This window comes from Haliotis rubra, unplaced genomic scaffold (assembly GCF_003918875.1).
Source record: "Haliotis rubra isolate DU_JTF1 unplaced genomic scaffold, ASM391887v1 Scf67, whole genome shotgun sequence".
Lineage (NCBI taxonomy): Eukaryota > Metazoa > Mollusca > Gastropoda > Lepetellida > Haliotidae > Haliotis > Haliotis rubra.
Genome location: NW_025767379.1, coordinates 623788 through 648224, shown reverse-complemented (window position 1 = coordinate 648224; position 24437 = coordinate 623788). Strand labels below are relative to the sequence as shown.

The following is a 24437-nucleotide window of genomic DNA, read 5'->3' as shown; positions in this document are numbered from 1 at the left end:
AGTGTTGTGTTCAGGGCAATGGAAATGGGTCATTTCAGTTTACTGTTATCAATTCTGGTGATGGATTTTATTGTCAATCACAACTACATTAATTAGTTTATTATGAATTAGGTCGCTGCTGCTGAAAAAAACTATGTGATGTAAGCTTTGAGATAGCTGTGTTTGGGTCATAGATTAAACATCAAGAGTATACATTATCAACATGATCAACAAAGGCTAATGTAACTATCGTTCCGTTACGCAGAGTTACATTTCTTTGTTGTGCCAGGAACTTAAGTTTGTGGGTTTATGTGTAGGTCATTGTGTTTCTGTGTGTTTTAGCGCCATGTTGGTGCTTGTGGGGTTCATCAAAGAGAATAATGTCTGCTACGTCATCAGTTTTCCTCCCAACCAGGCTGGCACACTGACCTAACAGAAGAACCACTCACTCACTCACTCAGTCTCTCACTAACTGAAGTGACTGGCGGGTGAAGATGTTTCAGTGCTCCAAATGAGGGGTAGGGGTGAAACGGTATACCGCGGTATTAGTAGAACTGCAGTATTTTGCCTTCGGTTCGATATACCATAATGCAATCCAAAATTACGGTATTTTCGGTTTTGTACCATCATTTTATTAACATTTTTATACTTTTTCTCAAATGTCTAGAAATTGAATAATTTTGTCAAAATCTGTGCATTTCTTTGCTAGACGGCCAATATTTTCCCAGAAGTAAGTTCTCATATACCGAACCGAACACTATTGAAGACCTTGTACTGCAATATGTACCGTACTGTGGTAAGAGCCGTACCGTTTCACCCTTAACAAGAGGCATATCAGTGTATGTACTGCCAAAAATGATGGAAATATGATCAAATTTGAAATTAATAGCGTATCATGTATGGGAGCATAAAGGCCTGTATGCCACCATGATTTGGACAGTACTTCCCCTCGTGCTTCACTATCAGATATTATGTAAACATCATAAACATACTGTGGTTGAAGAAATTCCCCCTTGCAATGAATTAAGGATTTACGAGGTAACAGTGGAATCCCCATTGCTAAGCAATTCCGCAGTAGTAGAAAATGGCTTGACTCGATTTTGATCGGCTAAGAGTTATCACCACTTGACGATTTTCATGAGTCTTCTTTTGCAGTTAAATCGGAAATGTGTTGTCACATTCGCAAAAAACTGTCAGAAGCATTTTATTTAAAGCAAATGTGTCTACGCCAGGATACTTAGCAAATGAGGTGGTCAGCAATATTAATAGCGAACTTGTAGACTGTGTCATACGAAAATATTGCCAAACAAAGGTACAAGACTGAAATACCATATCAGTTTCATTCCTGTCATTTTTGACAGATGTTGGTTGGTTGTTTTACGCCACACTCAGCAATATTCCAGCTATATAATGGCGGTCTGTAAATAATGGAATCTGGACAAAACAAACCAGTGATCAACATTATGAGCATGAATCTACGGAACTGGGACACAATGACATGTGTCAACCAAGTCAGCAAGCCTGACCACCTCATCCCGTTAGACACCTCTTACGACATGCATGGATGACTGAAGACCAATTCTAACCCAGATCTTCACGGGTTTTGATAGATGTATGATCAGAACATCACTAACTTTTACGCATGTTATTCAGGAAGCAAACAAGGAGACTATATATGCTATCATTGCTATACAAGCTCAGCACAACCAAACGGAAGTTTTTGTGATGATGTGGTGTTATCTAAAATGATGACTAGTTTAATATCTGGTTAGTGTTGATCTGCACTTACTAAACATGATTTAAGAATTACACTTTGCTCTGCCACCATGTATAGTGTTATAAAGTACACCTGAACTATTATAGTTCTAGTATGAGGATGAGGTGGAGGTTTAATTCTATGATTTGAACAGCTAGTTATCAGAGCTCCAGATAAGATTTAGCTCATGTAGGTACTGTACCCACTGTATTTTTTTGGAGTGGGTCTTATGAATGTTGAGTGGGTATTTCATTTTCCGTTACCCACTGCTTTCAAATATGTGCGTATTTCAGTCATTTTACTCACCTAAGTATTATGTGACTGAGTAAGTTTACTAAGCAGGTATGTTCTGCCGTATGTCATACCTAATCAAAACCAACTTAAATATAATGGAAATGATTTCATAAAAAATCACTCATCCTATACTGACAGTACAACACTTGTCCTATACTAACAGTACAACTTGATAGCAATCGATGTCTTTTTCATTACGCAAGCGATTTTTATAAATATATTCCGTACGCATTTGTTTAAAACTTTTTGCGTATCTAACATTTTTCAATGCGTAATTGGAAATTTTCTATGCGTATTTTACCCGGATACGCAGCTTATCTGGGCCTCTAAATGATACCTTGAGGTGGCAGTGCGGTAGTCTAGTGGTTAAAGCGTTCACTCATCACTATATGTAGAGAAGTGTTCCTGATGTGGCCATGAAGTCAGGTAGTGTCGGGGCGGTGGGGTAGTCTAGTGGTTAAAGCGTTCACTCATCACTATATGTTGAGAAGTGTTCCTGATGTGGCCATGAAGTCAGGTAGTGTCGGGGCGGTGGGGTAGTCTAGTGGTTAAAGCGTTCACTCATCACTATATGTTGAGAAGTGTTCCTGATGTGGCCATGAAGTCAGATAGTGTCCCAGTTTGTGCAACACTGGCTAATGGCAACTCACAAACCTGACATGCATGATATCTGCCTTTATTTACAACTAATTCTTGTAAGAATGTTGAGAGCAAGGCCAGCAGGCAGAGTATTCTATAGCAGTAATCAGAGGCTATTGAGAGAAACAGTGCTAATTTCCCCACTTCAACTGGCACTAGTGTCAGGTGACAGGGCAAGTCCAAGGTCGGTGTGTTTTGGAGGGATACACACTATTCAGACCGATTCTTGTAACTGGCACTGCTGAAAATGTTGTAAATCTCCTTTTTTGTAATGATTTCATTGATTGGTTATATATTCTTAGAGGTCAACATTGGGGATTGGTCGCTTATGACAAGAACAAACTTTATGGATAACAACACAAACAATTTGTTTTCGCAATAACAATATTTTTCAAAAGATTTGATTTTGTCATTATGCATTGCATAAGCACTACAAGCTCGTTCCAAGTCATGATTAAGTTTATCTTAACATTTTTTACTCCAGGAAATGTATGTTCCAAACACACTAAAGATGTGAAATTTGCAAATGCATTTTGTGCAATTTGTGAAAAAAAACGAGAAAACTACATGTTTTTTTAAAAAATTTGTCCATTAACAAACATAACCAGGAAAATTTGATAAATGACGCTAACCAATTATTTTCGATGATTGCTCGGTTGTAATGAACCAATCATCAATTATGAGATTTACACCAATTCCCAACACTAATTCTTAGAGGTCAACATTGGGGGCTAAGTCTTTAGTTAACATGAGAACAAGCCTATAACTAAAATTGAAAATTTTCTGTTTAGGTTAGGTTCATGAACTTGTGCTCCACTAATGCAAAAGGGATTCATGACCGTTTAAGAGGAATTAATTTTAGTTCTTAGTTTGTCTCAGCGTCAACCATCCAAATCTCACACCCTCCCAGATGTACCTGTCATTCCCATAGAGCACCTGTTCTACCTGATTATGCAGATTGTTGTGTACAGTAAACAGCCCCGGTGGTGAGAACCGCCTTGATAAACAAGTGTGCATGCCCATGCATTAAACATCTCACTTTAGCAATACAGGAGAATACATGCAGCCAGCACTTTGCACCACAGAAGAAGAGTTTAATTGCTGTACTTCCCACTAATACATTCAACAAGGAGTTATCTAGGATCGTAAACTTAATATTATAATGCTGTTGACCCATAAAATGGAATAGAAAATGAATATATTTAAAATTGGAATTTCACTTTGCATTCCACACTGTACTGTATATTGAGCCATGATCCTGTATATTCCTGTAATCAGTCCTATATAAGTCTCTGTTACACAGCCATAGCCTTAGTTTACAATGATCCGGGACATTTGTACCTTTATTTTAAATTTTATTTTAGAATTTGCTCTGACATTCTCAGACTTGGGACCAATCATCAATCTCTTAGCACTGGTCTAGATAAATCACTATTGAATGTTACAAAGAAACACATTCTTTCAAGGTGCTGGGGTTGCCATTAATGAAACAAGCTGTTTCTATTCATCGGAAGTTATCTGTAAATTGATTTTGAGTTTATATGGAGCCGTGTACTGAAATTCAAGAAATGGGACAGGTTGTCATGGTTATGTGGACTTCTGTCTGCATGGGCACATATCTGGGCCAGATAAAGTAATGATAAATTAATGATTAGTTTTTCAACGCGTTGTCCTATCAAACGCTGAAGTGCATCGCATCCGTTGACAAGTGACAGAACACAATTGATAGATTGTTGAATTTGCTTTTACAAAAACAAAATGCCTCCAGTTCCACATTTTGGTAATAAAATGGATGAAATGCTAATAATTGATTTGTTGTCACCCAAACAGTGTTCACCAAACCGACTAGAAGGGGTTGAAATAAGCCTTGCTCCATGGCTGCACTGAATGCTAAGCCTATGAATGTATAGTGATTCTATCCTTTAAAGAGACAAGTCCTAGATCAGCTGACAGTACAAGGACGCCAGTCTGATATTTATAATGTTTTTTCTTTAAATTTTCATTTAAATTATTAATTATTACCTTAGTGACTTGAAACTTGCGCAAGTCTAGCTTGAAATGGCATGTTTTCAATCAAACACTGCCTTTTGTCTGGTCTGTTTGTAATTTATATACCGTATATTACCGTATATAAGCCGAATTTTGAGGACCAAAAAGCAGTCGGTAGAAGGGGGTCGTCTTATCCATGGGTTACGCTTTCGTCAAACTTGTTTCCAGGGGTAAGAAAACAACATCGTATCACTTCGCTGGGAACAAACAACAGAAGACGACTTTGTCAGTAAAGACGTCAAATTTGCAATTAAACATCACTAGACAAGATTATTTACCTTTTAAGTTCTAAGTTGTTTTTGCTGGGCATTGTATTATTTGCAGGGATTAAGATTACTGTGTGTATTTGAGCCGGAAATAGCAATCAGCTGTGCACATGTTTCCTGGTGATCAAGTTCAAACATGCACAATAATATCACGAGAATTCTGACGTCATCAGTAAAATATAATACAGAGTACTATTATTTAACCCAAAGAAATATATCCTAACATTGTGTAATTTTAATTACAGTTTTTGCTCTATAAATGTAAAATATATATAATCAACACTAAGGTTATATGGACCCTCATAAACGTGGTAAGCGGAAGTTGTACGCACATGGAATGGGGTAAAATAAGCAAGTCATTTAAATTCACACATTTTTACCGATGTTACTGTAAACTAGCAGTCCATGGAAAACGAGGCAGTAATCAGTTTGTGATTGTTGAATGGGATAAAATAAGCAAGCCAGTTTGTTGACATGTGATCGTCTAGCTACAATAAGTATGATGTTATGCGAAACAAAATATATTGTCCATTTTCTGTCAACTACACTTCATTTCGATGCGTAAGTAGACACAATATGATTGTGAATTCTTTGAATAATGTGGACCAAAGTTATAATTATTGGTAACTGCCAGTTGTCTGTGGTCTGTGTTTGCCAGGATTAGGACCCCATCGTGGGGGATCGGCTTATGTACGAAACATACCATTTTGACACTGATTTTAAAGGTCAAGTTTGGAGGTCGGCTTATCTATGGGGTCGGCTTATATACGGTAGCTCATCTGTAAAACTAAGAAACAAATGAGGTTACACCACCGTATTAAAATACTGGTTGTAGATTTGTAGCAGTGAAATCAAAAACTTGCATCAATATAACCTTATCCAGACACAGACAAACGTTATCAGACCATATGAAATATTGAGAGAAAACTGATAAAAGTATATGAATTCATCATTTATCGTGCTTCAGATCTTGAAATTCTGGAGTTTTTGGTCCTATTTTTTGTATCTCTAAAGAAAAAATGAAATATCTGCATAAATGGATAAACAAGCAAGATTGTAATTCTGTGTGAGTACCTGAAAACTGCTTGGGAACATCCTTGTGTGTGTAGAGGTATTGTAGGAAGAAATTAGTTGTTAATGTACATCCAGCAAGTACTAGACATACAGCTATGTTCCTGACAGCCACTACTGAACTACGACATGTACAATAACATGTACAATAACCCGGTACTGTAACGGCCAAACCTCATGTCTGTTGCTCATTTAGACTACTACTGCCAACATCAGATGTGTTATGTACAGTTCCACTGGTTCGACACGCCCACAGATCAAAGCACAACTGTTGTGAGAATTGTCCTGTATTTGTGTTCAGTTGCATGAAAATCACATCTTTTGTTCTTATTTCATACTTTGCCGATCAGTATCGCTGAAGGGGTCGTTGTCGGCACAGGTACTACAGATGTACCCCAGGTATGTTTCTGTATACAGACATGTACCCTAAACAAAGTCAAAATACAGAAACGTACCTGGTACCCTAAAGGGCGGATGAGTCCATAATCTGCATTCCAAAACCGAAACCGTATGTAGTTGTTCCCGTTCAACTGATTCCGAGTGGTATTCATGTACATCGCGAAATATCCGTTACTGTGTATTCTCATTACTTACATAACGCAATCAAATGTATCTAATACTACAGTATGACAGTTCCGGTCAAGAATACGACACAATGGGAATGGAATCGCCCTAGGGTACGTTTCTGTATTCTCATTATGGCCAAGGTATGTTTCTGTATACAGAAATTACCTGGGGTACATATCAGTAGTACCCGTGCCGACAACGACCCCTTCAGCATCAGTATCTGACCAACCTTTGACTTTTTCACCAAACTTGTTTGATAAGGATTACACCTAGACTCCCACAGGTCTCTTAGGTAATTATTATGTGTTTAAATTGTAAATTTTAGATGATAGAAATGATCAGTAGTCATTCCAGTAAGACTGGTGTCCTTGCTTGTTATAGGGTAGATTTAATCACATGCTTGGACTTATCATTCTTTAGGTTCGATTCCCCACATGGGTACAATGTGTGAAGCCCATTTCTGGTGTCCCCTGCTGTGGGATTGCTGGAATATTGCTAAAAGTGGGGTAAAACCATACTCACTCACTCACTATCAGGCTAGATTACAGCATTCAAGGCTCCAGCAACCTTGCTTCAGGTGAATTAATGACTTGCCTTGCTTTGCCTGTGTTTGTGACAAGTACCACAGATGAGGTTCCATTAAACATTTCATGAACTCCTTGTAGCATTACTATTGGATAGAGATTCCTAAACCATGCCTGTGATAAAGTCAGAATCATACAATTGACCCTGCTTTTAACAGAGATTTGTTATCATTATTGAAATGTTTGTTATTACATTTTACGAATGATTCAACTTGTTGACAATATTGATTCAGAAAAGGTTCATAAATACCTATTCAGCACCACAGATGTTCCCAGTATGGTATACTGTTGGTGGTGTAGATTCCATAATACTCAGAAATGGTTGTGTCACCAGAAACTGGCTTCACCCATTGTACCTATGTGGAGAATAAAACACAGGTCCTGATGAGTCGTGACTTACCCTCTGGGCTACTCCATCTCCCCTAAATATAGATGTGTGGTTTATGAACGAAGACTAATGATTTCCAATAGACCTGAACCTTTCACCATTTAGTTTCTGGTATCATTTTCCTGCTATACTTATGAAAATATTTATGGGAATATAGCTATTTATGGTTGCTGCTGGTTTCTGGTATCATTTTCCTGCTATACTTTATGACAGTGAAATGCTTGACACAAAAAACACGTGAGCATGAAATATCAGTATCTGATGTATTCACAAGTTTGCATACAATCTGTTTTTAGTGGCTGTGGGTGGGCACATGACAAAGCTTTGCCTTAAACTTAATCAGTAAGTTGTCCTGTGCACGCTGACATGGTTTGTTGATCTGGTGAATAGATAATCTCTTCTGACAGTTCTTGAGGTGTGGTGACATTCCAATACATCTCAACTACACATATATACCTCCGCCATGTCTTCACCCACATGCCATAGCTCCCTGGAGGCGTTGAGCACAATGTACAACCCGTGGCATTTAGAAATAATTCAGGTAGAGTTCCATGACATACAAACTCATGAAAACATTCTCATTTATTATGAAAGCATGGTTAATGTCTGTTCCTAAATTGTCATGGAATCTTTCTACTGTCTTTGTCTTGCGGTGCACATCCAAAGATCTTCTTTTCATGCTCCGAGTCTTCCCAACTTGCCAGGAATCAATAGACATGTTAATAATGTATCCTGTTTTCTATAGGTCAAGCTTTTGGTTACTTTAAGGGAATGTACATTTCTTATACTTTTCTCTTTGTTATCAAACATCATTTGACAACATATGTTATATTTGGGATTACACTTTCTTTGTAAAGTACAGATTCTAGTACTTTTGTTGGGTTGAGTCCCATCCGGGATTCGACCCCCCACACCCTCAGAGTCAGGCACCTAATCGCCAGCACACAAAGTCAGACGCCTAGACCGCTCAGCCACCGCGGCTTCCATATATAACATATGTTACATCTAACCGCTTTCCAAATGGCATTGTGTATTTCATCAGTTGACAAGGTACAAGTATCTCATTGTTAGGATAATGCAGGATTTTCTTGAAGGGAATATAAAACTTCAGACAGAATTTGGCCTTGCTTTCTCATTTTGCAAACCCTGATTTCTTTAGTTTGTACCAAAGATGTAAATCCATCCATCCGTGAACCATCTTCACGTTATGCATCCAGCTACCCATCATTCCAGAATCCATCTATTATCCATACATCGGAATGTCAACACTGTTACATTTCACATCCACTAATGTTGATGTTATATGCTCATATCACTGCGTAAAGTTTTTGTGAAAATATTAATTAATAATTATTTCAAATGTTTAAATCAGAATGTGACAGTGATATGATTATTCATCTTCCTAAATATCATATTGTCAAGTATTGTTTATCCAAAGTAAGCTTGTTGGATCGGCACTAGTTGTAAAGATATTGATTTCTTAATATTATATTAATACAATATTAGCATCATTCAATTTTAAACGAATGCACCTAAAATCTCCCAAATGATGTCATTGATTTTGATAAGTCACATTATCAGGCCATAAAACCACAACTGTTATGAGAAGGAGTAGAGATTTATAGTCCAGTCCATTGTTACAGAAATTCCATCATTAATTTTACAGTGGGTGGACATCAATTAATGACACTCACTCACCAAACCTGAAACATTGTGTTACAGATATTGACCAGTTTTTCTGTAATGGGGAGTCACCGGTAATGACGCTCATTAGGCTGTTTGTCAGTCTAATTGGCTCATAGTCCACATTCCACCTGGTTGAATTCACTCCTCATTAATTAATGTGTTGATTTATTGTATGTTGGTGTTGCGTGGAATGTACTGCCTACCTGGGTGTAATTGATAGGCCGGCTGATGGAGGCTATGTGTGGCAGACTGATAGTAATCTGCTCTTGGCTGTGTTAGTCATGGTTAGTTAGGTCAGGTCCACCTTCCCCTTGATGCTTCCTGATGTAATATGGATTGAATAATGGGATGACTCCGACAGTGGTTTAGGGGACAGATTGTCAACTGACCAGGAACTGTGTTGTGTATACTTTGAATTATGCCTTATACGATTTAATCTTTCTCAGACTCCTTGCTTTTTGCCCACAAACATTCTGAAGCCCATTTCTGGTGTCCCCTGCCGTGATATTGCTGGAATATTACTCAAAGGAGTGAGTGTAAAACACAACTCACTCACTCACTCACTCACGATAAACATTCTGTCACTCGCTCACCATATACATTCTGATAGGGACCTGGCATTTAATAATCTTGAGGGAACGTCAGCATTTAGACTCATGTCTAAAATGAATAAAAATATTGCTCTATAAGTGAGTAAGTGAGTTTAGTTTTACACCACTTTTAGCAATATTCCAGCAATATCACGGCAGGGGGATACCAGAAATGGGCTTCACACACTGTACCCATGTGGGGAATCAAACCCGGGTCTTTGGCATAACGAGCGAATTCTTTAACCACTAGACTACCCCACCGCCCATTTCTCTCTCAGATCATTTATTTATTATCTCAGTAAAATATGAGCCCTTAGAGAGTCACTTCATTTTCACAAACTGCAGTAACCTAACAATTGATATAAACAGACCTGCATGGGCTCTATCTATTATGTTAGTTTCAGGGTCTGTATGACAGACAGGACCATTTGGAGAAGACAAACTATTTCTCTATTGTGACAAGCAATTATGGTTTTGTCTTTTCCATAATTCATTTTTGGGGACAAAACATCCAACTTGTCCGATGAAGAATTTTGGGTAAACCCTGAGACAATATGAATTTTGTCTTCTCAGGAACAAATTAGTGTTGTCCATAGCATCAAAATCCCACAGTAGTGATTTCATTGAGATCAGTAGTTACTCGATGTACCTCTCACCCATGTTGTGTGAATGTCAGTGAAAATACCACTTTAAGAACATCACCTTGACTGTTTGATTCTGTGTCAGAGGAAGCTGTTCATGTTAACTGTTTTACGGTCATTAAATGAGGTGAGGTGAGGTGAAATTGGGTTTAACGTCGTACCTGAGAATATTTCGCTCATATGACGACGTGCATGCGTGTGTATGTGTATGTGCGGCTACTTGTACTAGCCCAGACTGAAGCTGGTTTTATAGTGCTAGCACACTGAGATACCATGCCGCAGTGAAGCATGAATACCCCACTCAGACACAGTATACTGACTCCGAGCCGACCAGTCCTTGTTGTACCCATTAATGCCAGGCGCCAGGCAGGGACCAACAAGTACCATGTTTAAACGTCTTTTGGTATGACGAGGTCGGGGATCGAACCCGCGACCTTCCGCTCTCCGGGCGGACGCTCTAACCACTACAACAGGGAGGCGGTCTCATTAAATGAGAGGAAAGTTGTTAAACAAGATGCAATAAGAATTGCAAACAGACTGACAGCTGGCTAATAAATTAGAAACTTTAGAAACTGATGTACACAAAGAGATTTGAATACAAGTAGCTCTGACAAAGATTTGTAAGGCTATGTGTTCTCAATGAAAAAATATGATTTTGCAAGCTTCTTTATGCAACAACACAAAACCGGTTTCTATCAGATTTGAAATTAACACGATGAACCACAGAAATATTCCGAAAGAACATGATGCAAGGAATAGTTTTTTAAGCATACTGTATTCACTCAACTCAATTAAGTTAACTTTATTACTGGAGATACAATGCATCAAAGACAACATATATACAAATATGAACAGCGTGAAGATGATGAGATGACTGCCTGTGTTCACGTGGTTGGCAATGGTTCGCCTGTCATCTCAGGACTGTGGATAGTTATTGCTCTGAAGTAACACAGGTTCTGGAGGAGGTGGCCTTCACCTTGGTCATGCATGACAAGCGTAACTTGAAAGTGAATATCAGCTTTTAAAAGGCTGAATATTTAGAGTACAGTGTTTGATATGGTTTCCAAATCTTTCACATGTGTCAATTGATATAAAATTCTGAAACTTGACTGTCCATCCATCCATCCATCCATCCATCCATCCATCCATCCATCCATCCATCCATCCATCCATCCATCCATCCATCCATCCATCCTTCCATCCATCCATCCATCCATCCATCCATCCATCCATCCATCCATCCATCCATCCATCCATCATCCATCCATCCATCCATCCATCCATCCATCCATCCATCCATCCATCCATCCATCCATCCATCCATCCATCCATCCATCCATCCATCCATCCACCCACCCACCCACCCATCCATCCATCCATCCATCCACCCACCCACCCACCCACCCACCCATCCATCCATCCATCCATCCATCCATCCTTCCCATCCATCCATCCATCCATCCATCCATCCATCCATCCATCTGTTTTGTTGTTTCCCCTCCCAGTACATGTACCCTTTTAAATTTTTTTTATACCTTCTGAAGAGAGGTATTAACTGAATAGTGGATAAAAACAACATTCTCATGGGCCGAAGTTTTTGAATGACATTTGTAAAACAATGCATTTTTATGCTGCATCTTGTTGACACCATCAGGTGTGGTCATTGTGCCTCAACATCAAGTCAAGGGATCTGCATTCCAATTAGATTCTCAGCTCCCTGAGATGTATACAGTTTGAAGCTGCCTGGTAGAAAGCTTAGAAGATTGTACATAAACGTAACCAGCTCATCCAAGAGGGGGCTTTACTTTGTGTCAGGAAAGGATGTTTGTTTGTCAACTGTTTAAAGACATACACTGTTTTCACTGCAATGAGAGGTGAGCAATAACAGCTCACATCACCTTTTTGCCAGGACATCCAGCATCCAAACTAATAGGAAACACCTGAGGCAAAATTATTTGATTATTTTTTCTAGTATTTTCTTCAACAAAAGTGACACATGAAACAAAAGGTCCCATCCTCAATATCAAATAGTCTGCAGCGTGGACTTAGTTAATGATATTAATGACAACATTTCCTAGGAAGAAATATTTATCCCAAGTGATGGATGGTTTCAGGATAGAATTACCATCTATACATGGAATAACATTCAGGACAGACTTGGAACAAGACTGTTGCCAAGCACCTGCCTGCGAGGATGTACAAGTTACTAACAACCTTTGTAAATACACCTTGTGAAGTGAATGAACATTAATATATTAATTAATTAATGCTGATGGAGTTGTCAAGGAGTGGATGTTTGCCACATGACATAAAGTATACAGATTTCTTCTTGTATGCAGCTTAATTGATTAAGAATATATACTGGACAAAAATAGTTAGGGATATATGTAAATTTTGAAATTATGAATAATGATCTATTTATTCATTGTCACGTTGATAAAATATCAATCATAAAATATGCCTAACTTATTTTGTCCAGTGTATCTCAACAACAGAGTGGTGCAGTGTTTATCATCTACCATAACTTGAGAGCAATGAGGATCAAATATTTAAAACATTTTAAAGATTTTACCTTCACCTTACAAACTTACAGCAATATCACAGCGGGGGACACCAGAAATGGGCTTCATATATTGTGCCCGCTTTTTGCGTGGGAATCAAACCGAAATGGGCTCTTGTGCTTGTGGGGAACGAAACCGCTTTTAACCACTAGGCTATCCCACAGCCCCAGGTGTACTGGAAGTGAATTACTATAATTACATTAACTTTATGTTTTGTTGGGAAGTTTTTGTTACAATAGATATTGTTATGCATCTTTTGGGACCATTTTACTTATGTAGTTTTCTGCGTCCATTTCCCCTGTTCTATGCTGTGCTGACCCCTCCTACATGAGGTGTTGCGGGTTCGATCCCCGGCTGGGTAAAACCCTCAGATTGAAAGGCTAGTACTTGTTTTTTCCTGGCCTGGCATTTGACATGAAGGCAGTAAAGCAGGGACTTGCTGGCACCGAGTTAGGATACTCGGCCTGAGTGGGATGTTGCACGGTATTTTGTTTGGCTGGCTAGCATTACATAAAGAGTAGCTCACCGACTCACGCGCATGCTCGCTTAGGTCAAATAAAAAAAATGTTGTGGCTCCTATTACACCTCTTAAAAATTTAGGGAAGGTAGGTCGTATATATACATATTTTTTTTAGAAGTAAAGTACAAACTAATAACACATTTATCAATGTGTAATTGTTTATTCAATAGAGCTTGCAGCCATGATATCGACTTTCTCTATCAGAATGACAGATATCTGTTGGTGTCGGCAAAGAGCAATGGTATCTGAAAGCTTATTTCATTCATTCCGCTTAAAACAAATTGGGTCGGCACCAGAATTCAAGGGTCAGTCGGGTTATCGGAAGTACAACATTTTGGGGGAGGCCTTATCACACCAAAGAACCCAGGTTTGACTCACCACATAGGTACAATGTTTGAAGCCCATTTCTGGTGTCCCCTGCTGTGACGTGGCTAAAAGCAGCATAAAACTAAACTCACTCATGTGCATGCACCTCGCTATATACGTGCAGTGATCTTGAATCGCGAGATATACCTGATTTCACCTTATTAATGAAAGCAGGGGTGGAAATAACCCATTGCCCGACGTCCGAGTCCAGTGTATTTTTCTTTCGGGCAAGCAAATTTGTATATCACACTGTACCGGTGTCCAGTTGACTTTCCAATGTTAATTATGTTGTTTATTTAAAAAATCAGCAAGAAAACGGTCGGTATAGTGGAAAAATTATCAGGGCAAGTGAGTTTACATGTGCCACTGTTCCGGAGTACACTATCAATTTTAAAGTTATTTCCACCCCTGTGAAAGTACTCTAACAATTCACAAACGACCTAAAGTTGAGCTGTGGCCTGACATATCTCTCAGTAGTTAGCACTATCAAACCAGCATGAGTCACCCACACACGACCTTAGTCCCCGTCTCTCCTCACCCATACCATATGTAGGTGTTGAAATGGAAGTATTTGAAAATTGCCATTTTCAAATTTAAGTCATGTTGTTATCAGAAATTCTGCAGAGGTGTTGATAGTTTAGGATAGTGTATATACATAGCACAAATAACATGCAAAATGATTTTAGCAGAAATGAACCAAATTACGGCAATAGTGTGGAATCCGTTATATTGTTAAAAACAACAACACGAAGACCATCATAGAATACCTATTCATCTCACTCACTATTTTCACCCTTATAACTTTTTAAAATCACTTAACAATCACATGATTGTGAAAAGTTAAAGATTTTTAGTTTGTTTGGAAAGTCTTGTTTTTATCATAGACAATAGAGCCAATGATGAATATGTTTATTTAGTTTACAGGGGCGGTGGTGTAGTCTAGTGGGTAAAGCGTTCGCTCGTCACGCCGAAGGCCTGGGTTCGATTCCCCACATGGGTAAAATGTGTGAAGCCCATTTCTGGTGTCCCCCGCCGTGATATTGCTGGAATATTGCTAAAGCAGCATAAAATCAAACTCACACACTATTTAGTTTATGTAATGTAGTAGCAATAATTTCTATTCTAGATAAGTAATGATTGTGCCTGTAAGACACTAGCTATTTAAAGATATATTCATTAGAATATATGGACAAGCATTGTACTGATATATATACAAGCATTGTACTGATATATATATACAAGCATTGTACTGATATTTATACAAGCATTGTACTGATATATATACAAGCCATTGGCATTGCATACTTTAACATATTCATAAAATGAAAACAATCTATGATATAAAAAAATTAAAATGGTTCTAGTAATATGTGGATGATGAAATATTTGAAAAGTGAGTAACAAGAATATATGACATGTTTTTTGGATAACAACTTCTTTTTATTCTTTATCACCACTTTTCAAGCTAATTCTTGCTTCTGGTGAAAAAGGACTTGTTATCCATAAAATGTGTTGTGTATTCATGTTCGTCCAACTTCTAAATGCCTGTAAAGAACTGTGGTCACTAACAAGGTATGGTTAAGACACAAGATACATATGATGTTTTCATGAATTCATTATTCACGTTGATTCCTAACTGTGCCTCTGTACACGCACTCACACAGTTCGTGGATGAAGTCGGCATCACGGTGGTGGAAGGAGACCCTGGTTCTTTTGTTTTGTAATCTGTCATCAAACAATAGCCGGCTCCGACCTTGTGCACCCCAGCCACAGCGGGTCACATTCTTCCTGGATTGACGGCCATGAAATAGTCCATAAACCAACAGAGTGACAGCAGCTAGCACCTTGGTTGTGTGCCATGTTGCAAACAGAAGCCTGTAGACTTTTTGTTGATTTGGTTGGTTTGGTCTGTATAATTATGGTTATGATGAGTTAAAGCCAAAAGTTAAAATAATTCACTGAGTTTTGTATGCCAAAGACGTGTTTTAGTTGTTTTTTGGTGAATTGAAAATAACTAAATCAGAGCCAAACATCCTGACATCCTGGTGGTTGATCTCACTCACTCACTCACTCACTCACTCACTCACTCACTCACTCACTCACTCACTCACTCACTCACTCACTCACTCACTCACTCACTCACTCACTCTCACTCACTCACTCACTCACTCACTCACTCACTCACTCACTTGATGACAAGCTTGGGCACCTCTGGACTGTGAAATCTTAACAAATCAGGGATCCAACATTTAGCATGCATAAGTAAGTTGGTTGTTACAGAAATATATAGCTGAAAAATGTATGATATTTATCAGGATCACGAAATGTCAAAGTGTTATCTTGGTCATGAACTAAGGGAAATCTGTGCTGAAGCAAGTCCACTGAATGATTCTGACTGCATCATAATCATAGATAGGATATTCTGATAGTGATACATATCTCAACCTTGTAACAGGAGCTTAGTTCAACCATTACTGCTTAACACTGTCACATTTTGATCTGGGGCACTGTTCTGATGGTGCTAGTTTCATATCATCAGTGGCGATGGGGTAGCCAAGTGGTTAAAGCATTTGCCTGTCACACCGAAGACCAAGGTTCGATTCCCCATATGGGTGCTATCTGTGAATCCGATTTCTGGTGTCACCCCCCAGTGATATTGATGGAATATTGCTTAAAGTGACGTAAAACTCGCTTACACTTACTTCATATCATCAGAAGTGACATTGCCTTAACAATCAATTTCAGTTTTTCCTGTTTGAATCTCAGGCATGAGTGGTGTCCCTTGGCATTGACAGGATCTGATGGTGGGGTGTGCTTAATAGTTTCAGTAGGTTCAAATCCGGGGCGGTGGGGTAGCCTAGTGGTAAAAGCGTTGGCTCGTCACGCTGAAGACCCGGGTTCGAATTCCCACATGGGTACAATGTGTGAAGCCCATTTCTGGTGTCCCCCGCCGTGATGTTGCTGGAATATTGCTAAAAGCGGCGTAAAACTGAACTCAGTCAGTCAGTCAGTAGTTTCAAATCCTAGTGCCGTATGACATTATTGTGACCCTGAGTGACATGACTGAAATCAGGGATGGGAATGTGGGCCCCAGGGCATGCATGAAGATTTTAAGGTGCAGTTTGGAATTTAATTTTGTCAACATGCAGAAATACTTTTGGTGAATCATAAAATTGATAAATGGCTTTTTGTAGAGGTATGTAATTAGGCAGTCATAATTTATAGAGTTAGCTCCAGTAATGGTAGTCCTCACTGACTCGCTGTAACTGTGAACACGTTCACAAATTTGTTATAAATTTCAACTGAATGGAAGTGACAGAAAATGTACACAAGCTGAACATTGTTGCCTTGTTCAAGTAGAACGAGCTACACACCCAGATAGCCAGTCAATACGATTTACATCAGTCCTATACACATGTATTTAAAAAACATTATTAATAACTCAGTTCTGTATCCCGTGCCCCTCATATTGTCATTTGTCGTGTGTTTGTCAAGTTACGCATACATATCCCAACGCATACATTGTCCCTAGTTTCATAACGTGAACATTACCACGTGGCATTTTGTTGAATAACAGGATCCTTGGCGTGTGTCCTTTATAATGTATTCAGCCATTTAGAACACACTTCAACCATGCTGTTTTGATTTTAATACTTGCATGACAAATGTTAGACTGTGGAAATACTTGCTGAATGTTGTGTTAATCCCACTCGCCTACTGTATTTATCTTCTAACATGTATATTTGACAATCATTGTGGGGCTGCAAACATTAAATGAGAGTGTTTGGTTTTGAGGATCTGCGAAGATCTTGAGATGGTATCTGGTTGACAGAGTGATGCAGTGTTAGGGTTGTGCATTAGCTCCACCTGCCGGACGTTCCTGTTCTGGTTCAGGAATCTTGTGAAAAATTCAAGAGCAGTTCTGTCTGTGTGTATATTAGATGGACATGCTTCATAATTGTGTCATCCTCATGAATGAAATATTTTCACCTCACTTTGTTAAATGGTACAAATGTTTCACATGAACTAAAGTGTGTTGTTTGCTTTGGATAATTTTAGAACAGCCCCTGTTACAGATGATGGCTTTTGGCATGGAGTCAGTGCTAAGTCAATATGTGATGCGACTGTGAAATATGTCGTCAAGCCAGTCACAGATCTGTGATTCTCTCCGTTCCTTTCTGTCTGGTCAGGGACTGGCTGAATACACCACACAATTTGTCCAGACATTAATTTTGAAAACAAATGTTTATCTTTTTAACATATTTTTAGATCTGAGAAACAAATTGGGAAGTTTTCAATAGCATGGCATCCAACTTCTTGATTTCTTAATTTGACAATTCACACCATCAGGTTGGGCAGTGGGGTAGCCTAGTGGTACTGTCTAGTGGTAGCCTAGTGGTACTGTCTAGTGGTAGTGGTACTGTCTAGTGGTAGCCTAGTGGTACTCTCTAGTAGTACTGTCTAGTGGTAGCCTTGTGGTACTGTCTAGTGGTAGACTAGTGGTACTGACTAGTGGTAGCCTGTTGGTACTGTCTAGTGGTAGCCTTGTGGTACTGTCTAATGGTACTGTCTAGTGGTACTGTCTAGTGGTACTGTCTAGTGGTAGCCTTGTGGTACTGTCTAGTGGTAGCCTTGTGGTACTGTCTAGTGGTAGCCTAGTGGTACTGTCTGTCCTAGTGCTACTGTCTAGTGGTACTGTTACTTGTGGTAGGTAGCCTTGTGGTACTGTCTAATGGTACTGTCTAGTTGTAGCCTAGTGGTACTGTCTAGTGGTAGCCTTGTGGTACTGTCTAGTGGTAGCCTAGTGCTACTGTCTAGTGGTACTGTCTAGTGGTAGCCTTGTGGTACTGTCTAATGTTATCCTAGTGGAACTGTCTAGTGGTAGCCTAGTGGTACTGTCTAGTGGTACTGTCTAGTGGTAGCCTTGTGGTACTGTCTAATGTTATCCTAGTGGAACTGTCTAGTGGTAGCCTAGTGGTACTGTCTAGTGGTACTGTCTAGTGGTAGCCTTGTGGTACTGTCTAATGTTATCCTAGTGGAACTGTCTAGTGGTAGCCTAGTGCTACTGTCTAGTGGTACTGTCTAGTGGTAGCCTTGTGGTACTGTCTAATGTTATCCTAGTGGAACTGTCTAGTGGTAGCCTAGTGGTACTGTCTAGTGGTTAAAGCATAATTAGCTTGTCACACTGAAGACCCAGGTTTGATTCCCTACATGGGTACAATATCTAAAGCCCATTTGTGGTGTCCCCTGTTGTGATGTTGTTGGAATATTACTAAAAACAGCATAAAACCATACTCACTCACTCACACATTAGGCTAACATACAGTGACACCGCCACTCACTCACTCACTCAATTGCATTTCTTCATGTTCATATATAACTAAATGCATGAAAGTTTTAGTTGTACAGTTAGAACAAAATTTAATTGCAGTAACCAATGGAGACATCCAGATTTTCCCTCCCCAGTTTGTGTCTTCTACGTGTTTTCTGCCTGTGTCTGAACCTCTAATGACGCTGTTGTTGGCTGTTACAGGGGACGGCGACATCGACAACTGCTGGAATAACCCCTGCCACCAGGGCCGATGTGTAGATGGGTATAAAAACTTCACCTGTGTGTGTCCCCATAACTACAATGGAACGTACTGTGAGAACGATCTATGTAAGTAGTACAACCTTTCAACAGGTGCTTGTCACAACACGGTAAAAAACATCTTCTGTTGCCAGACTGAGAGTGATGGGATGGAGGCAGCTTGTGTTCTCTGACTTCATTTGAGTCAAATATCTTCACTGATTATATATTCTCTTTACATATTTCAATATTCTTTATGATGCAGCATATATTCAGAAATATATCTTGTATTATATCTGTGTGTTGAGTAGAGATGTACATTCCATTGGATCTGAACACAATACTATCCCAAGTGTGGGTGTGATACGAGTCGTATCGCAATGCCGTACTCTCATATGTTGATATTCATTCTTTTTGTCAGTGGAGTATTTCTTAATTTCTGTACAGAAACAGTTGGTGATTGTTAATATATTTGCAAATTTGTAATACAATTCAAACAATATTTCAATTTTATTGAAATGTGAGCAAAGTAGGATGACCCAAGTCAGTGTATGGTAAAAGTCTGGGAATGTGTCTACCAGCATAGTATAAGAGTTTGTGAAAATGTAATTAAACAGCTATGTCTTAAAAAAAGGACCATGCACAATGCAGCTTGTAATCCTCACAGACACCTCCTGCTCAATACAAGTTAAAGGAACACCCTCAGTCGAAAAGGCTGGGGATACAGTTCTCACCAGCCAGGGCAGATTAACTAGGTTATAGCCATATAGATCATTTGTGTGTATATATATATGTATATGTAGATATATATGATGACCACAATAAATCTGTAGAACAATGTTATCTGATATCAGACTCCTGCCAAACTGTGATAGAGTGACACATGTATTGCGATGATATCAACTGTATCACGGACTGTAGATATCATGTGGGTTTACTTTGGCTGCTGACTGGCTGATAAGGACTAGAATGTAAACTAGCTTGGTAAATCAGCTTTTAATTTCTGCTGTTAAAGTTCCCACAATCTGTACATTGAACAAGATGCACAGCTGGCTAATTAAAGAATGTACAATCCGAATTGGATTGAAAGGAGTTGCATCCCTTTGCTGTGACAGGATCCATTGGTCAGGTGCACAGATCATCTTTGCATTTTTTTTGACTCATGATCTTTCAGGGCTATACCGCAGCTAATGTTTTCAATATAGTTTTAGACTTATACTACATCTGTCTCTCTGGGTCTTTCCTCCAACATTAAGCTAACACATGGAATCTATATTTCCTTTAAATTTCAGTGCATTTTTAATCCCAACTCATAAACCTGTATGGTTAGTGTACATTGTCCTCTTTCTCACAGATTAACTTTACTTCATAAGGAACAAAATATTCAATCTTGATTCAGGAAAAGAACAACAACGATCAATATTACCAGTTTGAATTACAAAAACTCCAACCGATGTGAGCCTGCTTCAGTTACCGTGTTCCTCCATTCACTAACACTTCCTTCCACCTGTATTGGTCAAAGCTGTATTCTTCGTGTCGGTTAATGCTAGTGCATTGTGGTGTGATGTTAGTTAAGATCTCAGCCAAGCTAATCAGTATGTAGAATTGTCAATACCGGCTTTGTTCCCATGACAGAGGCCCACTTTCTGTATTTCTGCTTCTTTGTGTGGAGCATGGAGACCTCCACTGGAAGGTTGTACCTGTTCTCAAGGTGTTGGAATCTAGCTAAGGTTTTCTGTGGTATGGAGATATGGGCTTGGGTGAAATACAGGGAGATGAGGGTCGGGTGAAGGACAGGGAGGTGTGGGTTGGGTGAAATACAGAAAAGTATGGGCTTGGGTGAAATACAGGAAGGTGTGGGTTGGTTGAAATACAGGGAGGTGTGGGTTGGTTGAAATACAGGGAGGTGTGGGTTTGGGTGAAATACAGGAAGGTGTGGGCTTGGGTGAAATACAGGGATGTGTGGGTTGGGTGAAATACAGGGAGGTGTGGGTTGGGTGAGGGAATACAGGTGAAATACAGGGGAGGTGTGGGTTTGGGGTGAAATACAGGGGAGGTGTGGGTTGGGTGAAATACAGGGAGGTGTGGGCTTGGGTGAAATACAGGAAGGTGTGGGCTTGGGTGAAATACAGGAAGGTGTGGGCTTGGGTGAAATACAGGGAGGTGTGGGTTGGGTGAAATACAGGAAGGTGTGGGTTGGTTGAAATACAGGGAGGTGTGGGTTGGGTGAAATACAGGAAGGTGTGGGCTTGGGTGAAATACAGGAAGGTGTGGGTTGGTTGAAATACAGGGAGGTGTGGGCTTGGGTGAAATACAGGGAGGTGTGGGTTTGGGTGAAATACAGGGAGGTGTGGGTTTGGGTGAAATACAGGGAGGTGTGGGTTGGTTGAAATACAGGAAGGTGTGGGTTTGGGTGAAATACAGGAAGGTGTGGGTTGGTTGAAATACAGGGAGGTGTGGGTTGGGTGAAATACATGGAGGTGTGGGTTTGGGTGAAATACAGGAAGGTGTGGGTTGGGTGAAATACAGGGAGGTGTGGGTTTGGGTGAAATACAGGAAGGTGTGGGTTGGTTGAAATACAGGGGTGTGGGGTTTGGGTGAAATACAGGAAGGTGTGGGTTGGTTGAAATACAGGGAGGTGTGGGTTGGGTGAAATACATGGAGGTGTGGGTTTGGGTGAAATACAGAAAGGTATGGGCTTGGGTGAAATACAGGAAGGTGTGGGTTGGTTGAAATACAGGGAGATGTGGGTCTGGTGAAATACAGGGAGTGTGGGCTTGGGTGAAATACAGGGGAGGTGTGGAGTGAGATTGAAATACAGGGAGGTGTGGGTTTGGGTGAAATACAGGGGAGGGTGTGGGTTTGGGTGAAATACAGGGAGGTGTGGGTTGGTTGAAATACAGAAAGGTGTGGGTTTGGGTGAAATACAGGGAGGTGTGGGTTGGGTGAAATACAGGGAGGTGTGGGTTGGGTGAAATACAGGGAGGTGTGGGTTTGGGTGAAATACAGGAAGGTGTGGGTTGGGTGAAATACAGGGAGGTGTGGGTTTGGGTGAAATACAGAAAGGTGTGGGTTTGGGTGATATACAGGAAGGTGTGGGTTGGTTGAAATACAGGGAGGTGTGGGTTGGGTGAAATACATGGAGGTGTGGGTTTGGGTGAAATACAGGAAAGGTGTGGGTTGGGTGAAATACAGGGAGGTGTGGGTTTGGGTGAAATACAGAAAGGTGTGGGTTTGGGTGAAATACAGGAAGGTGTGGGTTGGTTGAAATACAGGGGGAGGTGTGGGTTGGGTGAAATACATGGAGGTGTGGGTTTGGGTGAAATACAGAAAGGTATGGGCTTGGGTGAAATACAGGAAGGTGTGGGTTGGTTGAAATACAGGGAGATGTGGGTCTGGTGAAATAGAGGGAGTGTGGGCTTGGGTGAAATACAGGGAGGTGTGGGTCGGGTGAAATACAGGGAGGTGTGGGTTTGGGTGAAATACAGGGAGGTGTGGGTTTGGGTGAAATACAGAAAGGTATGGGCTTGGTTGAAATACAGGAAGGTGTGGGTTTGGGTGAAATACAGGGAGGTGTGGGTTTGGGTGAAATACAGAAAGGTATGGGCTTGGGTGAAATACAGGAAGGTGTGGGTTGGTTGAAATACAGGGAGATGTGGGTCTGGTGAAATAGAGGGAGTGTGGGCTTGGGTGAAATACAGGGAGGTGTGGGTCGGGTGAAATACAGGGAGGTGTGGGTTTGGGTGAAATACAGGGAGATATGGGCTTGGGTGAAATACAGGGAGATGAGGGTCGGGTGAAGGACAGGAAGGTGTGGGTTTGGGTGAAATACAGAAAGGTGTGGGTTTGGGTGAAATACAGGGATGTGTGGGTTGGGTGAAATACATGGAGGTGTGGGTTTGGGTGAAATACAGAAAGGTATGGGCTTGGTTGAAATACAGGAAGGTGTGGGTTGGTTGAAATACAGGGAGGTGTGGGTTTGGGTGAAATACAGGAAGGTGTGGGTTTGGGTGAAATACAGGGATGTGTGGGTTGGGTGAAATACAGGGAGGTGTGGGTTGGGTGAAATACAGGGAGGTGTGGGTTGGTTGAAATACAGGGAGGTGTGGGCTTGGGTGAAATACAGGGAGATGAGGGTCGGGTGAAGGACAGGGAGGTGTGGGTTGGGTGAAATACAGGGAGATGAGGGTCGGGTGAAATACAAGAAGGTGTGGGTTGGGTGAAATACATGGAGGTGTGGGTTTGGGTGAAATACAGGGAGGTGTGGGCTTGGGTGAAATACAGGGGAGATGAGGGTCCGGGTGAAGGACAGGGAGGTGTGGGTTGGGTGAAATACAGGAGATGAGGGTCGAGGTGAAATACAGGGAAGGTGTGGGCTTGGGTGAAATACAAGAAGGTGTGGGCTTGGGTGAAATACAGGGAGGTGTGGGCTTGGGTGAAATACAGGGAGGTGTGGGTTGGGTGAAATACAGGAAGGTGTGGGCTTGGGTGAAATACAGGGAGGTGTGGGTCGGGTGAAATACAGGGAGGTGTGGGTTTGGGTGAAATACAGGGAGGTGTGGGTCGGGTGAAATACAGGGAGGTGTGGGCTTGGGTGAAATACAGGGAGGTGTGGGCTTGGGTGAAATACAGGAAGGTGTGGGTTGGGTGAAATACAGGGAGGTGTGGGTTTGGGTGAAATACAGGGAGGTGTGGGTTGGGTGAAATACAAGAAGGTGTGGGCATGAAGGTGAAATACTAGAAGGTGTGGGCTTGGGTGAAATACATGAAGGTGTGGGCTTAGGTGAAATAAAGGGAGGTGTGGGCTTGGGTGAAATATGAGAAGGTGTGGGCTTTTGTGAAATGTGTTAAGGTGTGGGCTCAGGGGAAATGCGTTAAGGTGTGGGCTCAGGTAAAATGCATTAGGGTATG

The 24437-nt window shown here is 40.5% G+C and overlaps 1 protein-coding gene across 1 annotated transcript in view; it reads left to right on the top strand.

Annotated features, from left to right (window-relative positions):
- LOC124257631 (protein crumbs-like) overlaps positions 1-24437 on the top strand; it is a 103125-nt gene that overhangs the window by 4950 nt on the left and 73738 nt on the right. The window contains 1 exon segment of the mRNA XM_046691737.1: positions 19491-19616. Coding sequence (XP_046547693.1) covers positions 19491-19616 — 126 coding nt within the window.